The 13,803-nt window shown below is 30.1% G+C and overlaps 2 protein-coding genes across 5 annotated transcripts in view; one reads left to right on the top strand and one right to left on the bottom strand.

The window, feature by feature from the left end:
• The window catches only part of LOC101895236 (centrosomal protein of 135 kDa), a 41,698-nt gene that overhangs the window by 22,826 nt on the left and 5,069 nt on the right, over positions 1-13,803 (bottom strand). The gene's annotated exons all lie outside the window — the stretch shown is intronic.
• On the top strand, positions 7,765-11,266 carry LOC101892649 (uncharacterized). 2 transcript variants are annotated; one of them, XM_005176672.4, is made up of 5 exons: positions 7,765-8,253; positions 8,319-8,478; positions 9,818-9,995; positions 10,065-10,743; positions 11,083-11,266. In XM_005176672.4, the coding sequence occupies exons 1-5, from the start codon at positions 7,817-7,819 to the stop codon at positions 11,105-11,107; spliced, it is 1,479 nt and encodes a 492-aa protein (XP_005176729.2). In that variant the 5' UTR covers positions 7,765-7,816; the 3' UTR covers positions 11,108-11,266. The 2 variants fall into 2 exon arrangements, with proteins under 2 accessions (XP_005176729.2, XP_011296245.2); XM_011297943.3 differs by lacking the exon at positions 11,083-11,266 and having other exon boundaries at positions 10,065-11,074.

Raw genomic sequence — 13,803 nt, 5'->3', positions numbered from 1 at the left:
TTTTTTCAAAAAATATTTTTTAAGAAACCATCAAACGTGGAGTTTTCAAAAATATTTTTTTAAGAAACCAGTAAACGTGGATTTTTAAAAATTATTTTTTGAATAAACTATCGAACGTGGATATTTTAAAAATTATTTTTTGAAGAAACCATCAAACGTGGAGTTTTCAAAAAATATATTTTTAATGAACCAGTAAACGTGGATTTTTTAAATATTATTTTTTGAAGAAACCAGTAAACGTGGATTTTTTAAATATTATTTTTTGAAGAAACCAGTAAACGTGGATTTTTTAAAAAAAAATATTTTTTGAAGAAACCAGTAAACGTGGATTTTTAAAAAAAAATATTTTTTGAAGAAACCAGTAAACTGGATTTTTTAAAAAAAAATATTTTTTGAAGAAACCAGTAAACGTGGATTTTTAAAAAAAAATATTTTTTGAAGAAACCAGTAAACGTGGATTTAAAAAAAAATATTTTTTGAAGAAACCAGTAAACGTGGATTTTTTAAAGAAACCATCAAACGTGGATTTTTTAAAAAATATTTTTTGAAGAAACCATCAAACGTGGATTTTTTAAAAATATTTTTTGAAGAAACCATCAAACGTGGATTTTTTAAAAAATATTTTTTGAAGAAACCATCAAACGTGGATTTTTTAAAAAATATTTTTGAAGAAACCATCAAACGTGGATTTTTTAAAAAATATTTTTGAAGAAACCATCAAACGTGGATTTTTTAAAAATATTTTTTGAAGAAACCATCAAACGTGGATTTTTTAAAAAATATTTTTTGAAGAAACCATCAAACGTGGATTTTTTAAAAAATATTTTTTGAAGAAACCATCAAACGTGGATTTTTTAAAAATATTTTTTGAAGAAACCATCAAACGTGGATTTTTTAAAAATATTTTTTGAAGAAACCATCAAACGTGGATTTTTTAAAAAATATTTTTTGAAGAAACCATCAAACGTGGATTTTTTAAAAATATTTTTTGAAGAAACCATCAAACGTGGATTTTTTAAAAAAATATTTTTTGAAGAAACCATCAAACGTGGTTTTTTTAAAAAATATTTTTTGAAGAAACCATCAAACGTGGATTTTTTAAAAAATATTTTTTGAAGAAACCATCAAACGTGGATTTTTTAAAAAATATTTTTTGAAGCCAGCTATTAACGTGGATTTTTTAAAAATTATTTTTTGAAGTCACTAATAAACGTGGATTTTTTAAAAATTATTTTTTGAAGTCACTAATAAACTTAGATTTTTAAAAAATATTTTTTGAAGCCAGCTATTAACGTGGATTTTTTAAAAATTATTTTTTGAAGTACGTGGATTTTTTAAAAATTATTTTTTGAAGTCACTAATAAACGTAGATTTTTGAAAAATTATTTTTTGAAGTCTCTAATAAACGTGGATTTTTTAAAAATTATTTTTTGAAGTCACTAATAAACGTGGAGAAACCATTAAATGTGGATTTTTTAAAAATTATTTTTTGAAGTCACTAATAAACGTGGATTTTTTAAAAAATATTTTTTGAAGAAACCATTGAACGTGGATCTTTTAAAAATTATTTTTTGAAGAAACCATTAAACTTGGATCTTTTAAAAATTATTTTTTTAAGTCACTAATAAACGTGGATTTTTTAACAAATATTTTTTGAAGAAACCATTGAACGTGGATCTTTTAAAAATTATTTTTTGAAGAAACCATTAAACTTGGATCTTTTAAAAATTATTTTTTTAAGTCACTAATAAACGTGGATTTTTTAACAAATATTTTTTCAACCATTCCATAAACGTGGATTTTTTAAAAAATATTTTTTCAACTATTCCATAAACGTGGACTTTTTAAAAAAAATATTTTTTGAAGTTATTAATAAAAGTGGATTTATTAGAAAACATTTTTCAAAAATAATTCCCTTAAAACCCACGATTAAATAAAGTCATATTTATTTGTTTATTTAAATCTTGCCACTCTAAATAAAAAAAATAAATAAAAGAAAAATGTTGACAACCAAATTTATGATTTGTTTATTTTTTGAAATAAAAAAAATAAATTAGTTCAAGGTCACGGCGATTCCGCAGATAATTAAGCAATAAATGCTGGTCATCAACAGAGAAAAATGTCCAAAAGAAAAAAACGTAACAACAACAAAACTACATTGGTGTGGGCTTCATGACCTTTTGAAAAAAAAAAAAGATAATCTGAATTGACTGCAGTTCGGCACTACTTTATGCAAAATTAAAGATCCGCTCCCTTTCCCCTCACTTCACCAAACAAATAAACCCAATTTCACACGAATATTGCAAGAGATGTGAAGTGATTATAACAGGTTTGGGAATGGTGATTTTTGATCCGAAAAAAAACCAAAACAAAAGTGTTATACGACAATCAATTTGGATCTCCGAATGACTTTCATGATTTCAAAGAATTTCCCAAACAATTTCGACTATTTAACTTTGAATCTTTTTTCTTCAGCGTCAGCGAAACGGAAGCTTCAGTGATCTTGAAAATTTCCGTTTAGTTGTTTTAAGTTTTTTTTTCTTTTAATTTTTAATAATAGCCTCCCCAATTACCAGAAATAATAACTTTATCATTTATGTTTGCTGATTTGTGGTTGTTTATGTTTACGTTTTGACCCCCCACCACCTGTGCCGATCATTAATCACACCTGTAATTAAATTTTAATTTAAAGCAAAAGGAAGCCAAAAACAAAAAGTACCAAATCGATAATAAATTTAACCTCGAGCTTCTCTTAAGAAGCGTTAGCATTTACAAATTGTTTTTTTTTTCTTTTTTGATTTTGCTAAGCATCCATTAGCGGTAGCCGTCAGTCAGTCAGTTGGCTAGTGAGCCAAGCAACCAGCCAACCATCATGACCTTAGTAGCCCTAATCGAAAAAAAGGTGTGAAATGAAGCAGGTACCATCACTTAACAGACGTCGATAAATTATTGATAATAGACACATTGGGGGATTGGACTGTGAAATTCAGGGGTCATGTGGAAATCAGAAACTTCAAAAAACTAACTGAAAAGAATGAAAATATTTTTTTTTAAAATCCACGCGTATAGAATAGTTGAATAAATATTTATTAAAAAATCCACGCGTATCGAAAAGTTGAAAAAATATTTTGTAAACAATCCACGTCAATGGAATAGTTGAAAAAAACATATTTTTTTAAAAAATCCACGCTTGTGGATTTATTGAAAAAATATATTTTTTTTTTAAATCCACGCTTGTGGATTAATTGAAAAAAATATTTTTTTAACAAATCTAGGTTTGTGGATTAACTGAAAAAATATTTTTTAAAAAATACAGGTTTTGTGGATTAGTTGAAAAAAATATTTTTTAAAAAATTCACGTTTATGGAATAGTTGAAAAAATATTTTTTAAAAAATCCAGGTTTATGTAATAGTTGAAAAAATATTTTTTAAAATATCAACGTTTATGGAATAGTTAAAAAAAATATTTTTTAAAAAATCCGCGTTTATGGAATAGTTAAAAAAATATTTTTTAAAAAATCCACCTTTTGGAACAATTCAAAAAATATTTTTTAAAAAATCCACGTTTATGGAATAGTTGAAAAAATATTTTTTAAAAAATCCACGTTTATGGAATAGTTGAAAAAATATTTTTTAAAAAATCCACGTTTATTAGAAACCTGAAAAATATTTTTTAAAAAATCCACGTTTATTAGAAACTTGAAAAAATATTTTTTAAAAAATCCACGTTTATTAGAAACTTGAAAAAATATTTTTTAAAAAATCCACATTTATTAGAAACTTAAAAAAATATTTTTTAAAAAATCCACGCTTATGGAATAGTTGAAAAACAATTTTTTAAAAAATCCACGCTTATGGAATATTCGAAAAAAAATAATTTTTAAAAAATTCACGTTTATGGAATAGTTGAAAAAATATATTTTTATTTAAAAATCCACGTTTATGGAATAGTTGAAAAAATATTATTTAAAAAATCCATGTTTCTGGAATAGTTAAAAAAATATTTTTTTAAAAAATCAACGCTTATGGAATAGTCGCAAAAATATTTTTTAAAAAATCCACGCTTATTGAATAGTTGAAAAAATATTTTTTAAAAAATCCACGCTTATGGAATAGTTGAAAAAATATTGTTTAAAAAATCAACGTTTATGGAATAGTTGAAAAAATATTTACTTAAAAAATCCACGTTTATGGAATAGTTAAAAAAATATTTTTTAAAAAATCAATGATTATGGAATAGTTGAAAAAATATTTTTTAAAAAATCCACGTTTATGGAATAGTTAAAAAAATATTTTTTTAAAAAATCCACGTTTATGGAATAGTTAAAAAAATATTTTTTGAAAAATCTACGTTTACGGAATAGTTGATAAAATATTTTTTTAAAAAATCCATGTTTATGGAATAGTTGATAAAATATTTTTTAAAACATCCACGTTTATGGAATATATGAAAAAATATTTTTTAAAAAATCCACGGTTATTAGAAAATTGAAAAAAATATTTTTTAAAAAAAACTCACGCTTATGGAATAGTTGAAATAATATTTTTTAAAAAATCCACGTTTATGGAACAGTTGAAATAATATTTTTTAAAAAATCCACGTTTATGGAACAGTTGAAAAAATATTTTTTAAAAAATCCACGTTTATGGAATAGTTGAAAAAATATTTTTTTAAAAAATCAACGCTTATGGAATAGTCGAAAAAATATTTTTTAAAAAATCCACGCTTATTGAATAGTTGAAAAAATATTTTTTAAAAAATCCACGCTTATGGAATAGTTGAAAAAATATTGTTTAAAAAATCAACGTTTATGGAATAGTTGAAAAAATATTTACTTAAAAAATCCACGTTTATGGAATAGTTGAAATAAAAATTTAAAAAAAAATCCACGTTTATGGATTAGTTGAAAAAATATTTTTTAAAAAAATTAAGCTAATGGAATAGTTGAAAAAATATTTTTAAAAAATCCACGTTTATAAGTAATTTAAAAAAATATTTTTAAAAAATCCACGTTTATAGGTAATTAAAAAAAAATATTTTTAAAAAATCCACGTTTATAAGTAATTTAAAAAAAAGATTTTTAAAAAATCCACGTTTATAAGTAATTTAAAAGAAATATTTTTAAAAAATCCACGTTTATAAGTAATTTAAAAAAATATATCTTTAAAAAATTCACGTTTATAAGTAATTTTAAAAAATCCACGTTTATTAGAAACTTGAAAAAATATTTTTAAAAAATTCTACATTTATTAGTAGCTTCAAAAAAATATTTTGTAAAAATCCACTTTTAATTAGTAGCTTCAAAAAAATATTTTTTAAAAAATTCACGTTTATTAGTTGCTTTGAAAAAATATTTTTTAAAAAAATCCACGTTTATTGCTAGCTTCAAAAAATATTTTTTAAAAAATCCACGTCTATTACTAGCTTCCAAAATCCAAAAACTTCAATTTTTCAAAGAAAAAAAATAAATTCCAACTTGTATTTTTTCACCTCCTCCCCAATAAATTTTTTCTTTATATCGTTTTGTTAAAATACAATTTTGCCACACTTTGCAACTCAATTGGATTAAAAATATGTGTCAGTCACTTCAAAGTAAGTCAACAGCAGCAAATAATGCCTCAAGCCTTGTTAGCTCAAAAACGACCGATTGAATGAAAAAAAATGCAATTAAATGCAAAAAAATTTTAAGTTTACTTAACAATTGTAGTGAAATATTGTTAAATTGTTGTTACACTTTGTGTCAATGTTAATTTTTAATATTTTTGCTACCAATTGATAAAACAAATGGCGTTATGAAAAATAAAACGCATCATTTAAGAGCAAACACATTTACCCGAACATCGCCGATGTGATATTAGACAAGCACTTGTTGTTGTTTGGATGTCAGTCAGTCAGTCGATCAAACTCAAAACCAAAATAAAAACCAACAGACAAGTCACATATTTTACAATTCGTACGATTTACCCACTGAACCACATGGTGAGACAGTCTGCAGCGAAGCAGAGAAAAAATCCAAGTCAATAGATCAACAACTTCTTGTTCCACTATGCCACCACCCGTATGGCCATAACCATAGATGATATCATTTATTGGTGGTTTTCCACACAATACCCGACTTTTTTCGTCAATACTCTGTTATGGTGTTGTGGGGCTGTGTGGCCACCACCAACATCGCACTTGCCACTTTTCCACTTGTGAATGAAAAAAAAAAACAGCCCCGCCACCAATTTTGATGCCCGTTTAATGTGGCGCGACATTAAATGTTGCATGAAAACATGGAGCTGGTTACCAACGTCATCATGCCTCCCCATGTGATAGCTAACTGGAAACCATCTTTGTTGTTGTCATAACAACAAAATGTAATTTGCCATACAGACACAAATATTTGATGTGAGAAATTTGTTTTTTTTTTCAAATACCAATATTATATAATAGAACTTGTTGTTGTCATGGAGATACAAATTCTTCCGGTTGTTGTTATTTTTTGAATGGCTTTCAAAGGTGGGGGTAATACAAAATATATTGACCCATATTTTTACTCTCCTTTAAAGGTCAATGATTTTCGATCACGTTTGTGTCTTAAGTCTTTTGTTTCAGGCAAAATCCAATAAAAAATGGAAATTTTCTTCTGTCTGTGATTTGAGGTCAAGTTTTTGTCTTAAGTCTTTTGATTATAATGAATTTGAAGAAATTGAAGCATACTTTGAGGCAAATTCAATAAAAACAAGCAAAATTATTTCGCTAAAAAATAATTTTTCAACTATTCTAAAAACGTGGATTTAAAAAAAAAAATATTTTTTCAACTATTTTATAAACGTGGATTTTTTAAAAAATATTTTTTCAACTATTCCATAAACGTGGATTTTTTAAAAAATATTTTTTCAACTATTCCATAAACGTGGATTTTTTAAAAATATTTTTTCAACTATTCTATAAACGTGGATTTTTTAAAAATTATTTTTTCAACTATTCCATAAACGTGGATTTTTTAAAAATTATTTTTTCAACTATTCTATAAACGTGGATTTTTTAAAAATTATTTTTTCAACTATTCTATAAACGTGGATTTTTTAAAAATTATTTTTTCAACTATTCTATAAACGTGGATTTTTTAAAAATTATTTTTTCAACTATTCCATAAACGTGGATTTTTAAAAAAAAAATATTTTGTCAACTATTCCATAAACGTGGATTTTTTAAAAAAAATATTTTTTTACTATTCCATAAACGTGGATTTTTTAAGAAATATTTTTTCAAATATTCCATAAACGTGGATTTTTCAAAAAATATTTTTTCAAATATTCAATAAACGTGGATTTTTTAAAAAATATTTTTTCAAATATTCCATAAACGTGGATTTTTTAAAAAAATATTTTTTTCAACTATTCCATAAACGTGGATTTTTTAAAAAAAATATTTTTTTCAACTATTCCATAAACGTGGATTTTTTAAAAAAATATTTTTTTCAACTATTCCATAAACGTGGATTTTTTAAAAAAATATTTTTTTCAACTATTCCATAAACGTGGATTTTTTTAAAAAATATTTTCTTTCTGTGATTTTAACTCACGTTTGTGTCTTAAGTCTTTTGTTTGCTATGATGATTATGGAGTGGCTTGTTAATAAATTAAAGCATACTTTTAGGCAAAATAAAATAAGAATAAAAAGGGAAACCTTCCCATTTCTTAAGTCCTTTATCTGAATTGCTGAGAAATTAAAGCATACATTGTATAATATCCTTCTTTTCTATTTGCAGACCAACCTCTCTAATCCCCCCCCCCTCTCCCCCTCCACCACACACACACATTCACCACAATGAAACGACGGAAAGTTCACATCTACTTTGCCAGCCTACAGACCAGCCTTAGTCTGATAGCCCTCAGCTCTCTGCTACTCTGCCAACAAACAGATTCCGCAATAATACCCCCACCCTGGAGTGATCCAGATAAAAATCCATGTGCCACCATGCCCGGCGGCTGGCAATTACTCTATTGGCCACCATTGAAGAAATGTTTTAAAATTTTTAGTCTAGGTTATCCCTGCCCCGAGACAATGGAACTGAGTCCCACAATTCCCATTGGGTCGAGTAAGAAACGCCAAATGTCAAATGCCCCTGTGGCCGAATGTCGTTGTCCGCCGGGCACTGCGTTAAGTGGGCAGACCAACAAATGCTATAAAATCTATGAGCGAGGTCCATGTGCCAAGGGTCAGTATTTTAATCCGGTAGCAGAAATGCAACAGGGTAATAAGAGGTAAGTTCGAAAGAGGTTACAATTCGAAGGATTTTTATGATTTTTATTTTTCCGCCTCATTTTAGGACCACAAATCGTTGGGGTGTTTGCAAAACACCCAAGACATGTCCAGAAAATCAGCTGTTCTGGCCTCAGGATGGTAAATGTTATAGCCGGCTAACCAAAGGTCCCTGCACCCGGGGAAAATTATTAGTTTCAAATGAGGATGGTCTGGCGGAATGTAGGGTGAGTTGCAACAAAAAAACGATTTTTTTATGAAAAAGTGTCCACCTCAGGTCCTCTGTAATTTAACAGGGGGTCTATAAAATCTGCTGTAAGATAACATAAGGAATCCAATGACTTTTTAAAGTCATTAGAAGTCCCCTTAGACTTCTGTAAGTTAACAGGAGACCTTTCAGGGCCACTGTAAAATAACAGAAGTCGCCAAAAACTTCTGTAAGTTAAGAGAAGTCACCTCCAGATGTCTTATATTTAAGAGAGGACATTCAAGAATTTCTTTGAGGTAATAGAGGACCGCTACGGAATTCTGTAACTTAACAGAGGGATTTCTGTAATTTCACGACGTAACAGAAGATCACTAAGGAGTTCTGTATGCTGACGGAATGTCCCTCAGGACTCCTGTTAATTTACAGACGGCCCAAGAACTGCTGCAGAGCCTCGCTAACAAGTTATGTAAGTTAACAGAAGACCCCTACGGTCTTCAGTAAGTTAACAGAAATCCTCCAATGGCCTCTGTAAGTTAACAGAACCCCTTAATTAACAGAAATCCTCAATTTTCCTTCTTTTAAGTTCTGCAAATTTAACAGGTGCCTTGTAAATACTTCTCTAAATTAACAGAATACGTCGAAAAACTTATGTTGGTTAACAGAAGAATTTTAAAGTATTTACTAGGTTAACAGAAGCCCCTTGCGAATTGCTGTAGGTTAAAAGGAAATCTTTAAAGTTTTCTGTAGGGTAACAGAAGACCTCTAAGGACTTCTGTAACTTAACAGAAGTCAACTAAAAACCTCTGTTAGTTAACAGAGGGCTTTTGTTGACTTCTGTAAGTCATCGAAACAAATCTCCTGACGTCTGTACGGTAACAGATGGCTTCTTTGAATTTCAGTAATTTAACAGAAGGCTTCCGGGGCTTTCGGGGACGGTAACAGATGGCTTCTTTGAATTTCAGTAATTAACAGAAGGCTTCTGGGAACTTCTGTAAGCTAACAGAAAACCATTACAGAATTAGGATAAGGTCTAAGGTCTTTTGTAAATCGACAGAAGGCATATAAGTACTTCTGGATGATAATAAAAAGGCCTCTCAATACTTATTTAAGGTAACCCAAAGCCTCTCAGAGCTCCTGTAAATTAACAGAAGACCTCCCCGGCTTCATACCCGACCTCCGAGATAGCGGGTGTCTTGGCAGAAGGCTTCCGTGTTGTTTTTTATAAAATAACACAATGTCTCTGAGGTCTTTGGCTAGTTTTTAGAAGACTACAGAGGTCAGGCTTTCAAAAAGGCTTCACAGATCTCTCTGTACATTGGAATTTGACCTCATTTCTCCTCTCTTTTTTGTATTTCCAGTGCGAAGATTCTGGCGAATTGAAACCCTTTTATTATGATTTGGAAGATAGCTGCCATGAACACTTCACAAAGGGACCCTGTTCAACACCGGGGCACTTATTTTTGCCCGGTGGCATTTGTGATTGTCATCGGAGGTTACCGCATTATCATGAGGACTACCGGATGTGTTATGAATTAAGTAACAGGCCCAGAATTTTTTTCCCTAAAAAATTAAAAATTTTAAAATAAAACCTATAATTCCTTGCAGATACCCCTGGACCTTGTCCGCCGGGTAATATCTTTACCCTGCCGGAAAATGTAACGGGTGGAGAAGATGAAAGGGATTTGAGCACATTGATGGCAAGAGCCCAGTGCCAATGTAAGGAAGGCTATGTACCATGGTCGGATGGTTTCTGTTATCGCCTGTACACTCGGGGACCCTGCGACCAGAATGAGTTCCTGGTGAATGCCACAACTTGTGTGGAGAACTTCTGTGGTAAAAATCGCCTATATTTCCCTGATCAGAAGCAATGTTATCGCATTGGTTCACAGGGACCCTGTGATCTGCATCAAGTTGTAGTTTTTGATTTCACGGCCCGACCCTCCGTGGATGGTATCTCGTACAATGGCATGTGTGGTTGTGCTGGTATTATAATGAATTTAGATCAGCAGTGTTCAAAACCCTCGGAGCCAATGACAAATACTTGCGAATCCACACCGGGTATGGTGGAGCTGGAGGGAAATTGTTATAAATTATATTCCAGGGGTCCATGTGGCCCGGGACAATGGTTGGAACCCATCAAATCTGTAACTACTTCGGATACAGCCAGGCGCATACAAACCAAGGCGAAATGTGTTTGCCGACCAGGCTATACGGCCGTCGTGAGTCCCGAGAATTCCACCACAACCATAGAACGTTGCAATGCACCCACCGTGGGTTTGGCCAGGTATTTAACGGAAAATTCCCTACAACAAAGACAAAACTCTAAGTTTCCCATAACCCTGTTTTCAACTAATTTTCCAAATCGTAATTTCTAAGACACCAACACCATGTTGTACAAAAAAACAAAACAAAACTATGCATGTTTCTTGGAAAAATACAAAAAAAATGTGATTTACTTTCTCTATCTGTTCTACTGCCATGGATCTGCTATTCTTGCCCTGATTTTCCTACTGTGCATGTTTCAAAACCTATGTATTCTTTTTCGTCCACCATTATTTGTTTTGTATTTATTGTTCAAATTTGTTAATTTAAATTGAAATTGTTTTTTGTTTTAATTTTTTAGATGGTTTTTAGAAATATTCGGCTAAGAAAACCGCTCTCACACACTGAGCCTCACGAATCAACCAACAAAATTATTATTTTTTAATTTTTTTTTTTTTAAGTTTTAATTTTAAGCAAAAGCTTTTAGTTTTAAGTTAGGTTACGCCTAGGCTAAGTTTGTGCCATTATTAATAGAAATAAAAAAACAGTCGAAAAAAAAAATTCTCTAAAAATTATTTTTACTCAAGGAGTCATTTTTCAAATATGGGACACAATTTTGGTCCTGGCGTGTTCTGGCGGAAGAAGTTCGTCATTTTTGAAAGTAGAGTGTCTGACCTTTAAATTGATGTGACTTACAACGATGTAGCTTGAAAAGTTCCTGAGCTATGGCTAAATAAAGACCAGTGTAAAATTTCCCCAAAATGCTGGTCTATTTGAGTAGCCTACTTCTAGGAGCCATAACATTGAAAATACTTGGTTTATCCTATTAAAAATCACTGGATTTAGAATATGATCTTTCACCTTTACATTGAAGTTAATTTTGTTAGTGAGCTCAAAAAGTCTTCAAGTTATGACAAAATAAAGATAAGCGTAAAAATTCCCTGAAATGTGAAGCTCATTTAGTAGCCTACTTTTAGGGGCCATAACTTTGGAAGTAGTCGGCGTATCTTCATAAAATAAAATAAATTTTAAGGAAAGCACTTTCATCTTTACAATGAGATCAGTATAATTGCTTTAACTCAAAAAGTTCACGAAATATGGCCGAAGGAGGTCAAGTTTTAAATTTTGCCAACATGTGGACTTATTTGAGTAACCTCCTTCTAGGGGTCATAACTTCAAAAGTAATCGGTTTATCTCCATAAAATAAATTGAATTTAAGAGAATGTCCTCCACCCTAACAATGAAATCAATATTATTAATGTAGCTTAAAAAGTTTCCGAGATGCGGCCCAAAGAAGTCATGTTTAACATTTTGCCAATATATGGGTCTGTTTGAGTAACCTCCTTCTAGGGTCCATAACTACGGAAGTAATCGGTTTATCTTTATGAAGTAGATAGTATTTAAGAAAAAGACCTCCACCTTAACAATGAAATCAATTTCATTATAGTAGCTCAAAAATTTTCAGAGATATGGGCCAAGGAAATCATGTTTTCAATTTTGCCAATATATGGGTACATTTGAGTAACCTCTTTCTAGGGGCCATAATTTTGGAAATAGTTGGCTTATCTTTATAAAATAAGTTGCATTTAAGAGAAGGATCTCCACCTTAACAATGAAATCAATTTCATTAAGGTAGCTCAAAAATTTTGGAGGTTGCGGCCCAAGGAATTCAAGCTTTAAATTTTGCCAATATATGGGTCTATTTGAGTAACCTCCATCTAGGGTCCATAACTTCATAAGTAATCGGTTTAACTTCATTAAATAAATTGCTTTTAAGGGAAAGACCTCCACCTTAACAATGATATCAATTTTATTAACGTAGCTCAAAAAGTTTTCGAGATGTGGCCCAAGGAAGTCATGTTTTAATTTTTCTCAATATGTGCGCCTATTTGAGTAACCTCATTCTAGGGGTCATAACTTCATAAGTAATCGCTTTATCTTCATGAAATACTTTGCATTTAAAGGATGGACCTCCACATTAACAATGAAATAAGTTTTATTAACGTAACTCAAAAAGTTTCCGAGATATGGACAAAGGAAGTCATGTGTTTTGGTTTTGCCTATATGTGGACCTTATTGAGTAACCCTCTTCTAAGGCCCATAACTTTATAAGTATTCGCTTTAACTTCATAAAAACCAATGGATTTCAAGGAAGGTTCTCACGCTTTACATTGAATTATATTTCATTATTGTTTCTTAACAATACTCAAAGATATGGCTTAAGGAAGACATGCATCGAATTTTGCTAAATTATGGATCTATTTAAGTAACGCTCTTTTAGGGTCTATAACTTCGTAAAAAATCGGTGTATCTTCCATACTAATACTAAGCATAAAATAAATTAATCTCACTTTTACTTTGCAACAATTTTCATTCATGTAACTCAAAAAGTTTTCGAGATATGCCCAAAGTAGGACTTGTGTCAGTTTTTGACAAAATATAGATTATTTTAAGTAAGCTTCTTCTAGTGCCCATATCTTCTGAAATACTTTGCGTATCTTAAAAATAGCACTTGATTTTTGAAGAGGGAGCTTTTATCTCAAAATAAAACTGAAATTTATATATCAAGCTCAAATAGTTCGTAAGATATAGCTAAGAGTAGACATGTGTAAAATGTTGATAAAATATGGGCCAACTTGAGTAATCCTCCTCTAAAGGCCATATCTTCTCAACATTTTCCTAGATTTTAAAGAAAAACCATTATCTTGCAAGAAGGGGCTTTTATGTTTTAATTATTATATCTACTAATGATATAGCTAATAAAACCTCCAAGATATGGCAACTTGAAGAAGGGTGACAAGCTTTTCAGAAATTTGAGAATTTTAGAGCAACGCTCTTCTAGTGATCAAAACTTCTGGAGGGTATCCTAGATTTGAATGAAATAGCTTAGGTTAGGTTAAAAAACGCGCGGTTGCCGTTTGGCACCCGCTCCACTGCTGGTCCATGGTATTCATCCTAAATGAGGAGAGTGGAAGAAAGAAAGATTGGTGGAAAAAGGGAAGATATCATTGATAGGAAATGGAGTTATAAGGGTAATCCACGGCTAGAAACCTTTAGCCACTTAAGTCTTCTGGCTAATTGA

This window comes from Musca domestica, unplaced genomic scaffold (genome assembly GCF_030504385.1).
Source record: "Musca domestica strain aabys unplaced genomic scaffold, Musca_domestica.polishedcontigs.V.1.1 27, whole genome shotgun sequence".
NCBI classification, from domain to species: domain Eukaryota; kingdom Metazoa; phylum Arthropoda; class Insecta; order Diptera; family Muscidae; genus Musca; species Musca domestica.
The sequence above is the reverse complement of the archived record's forward strand: the minus strand, read 5'-3'. Positions and strand labels throughout refer to the sequence as shown.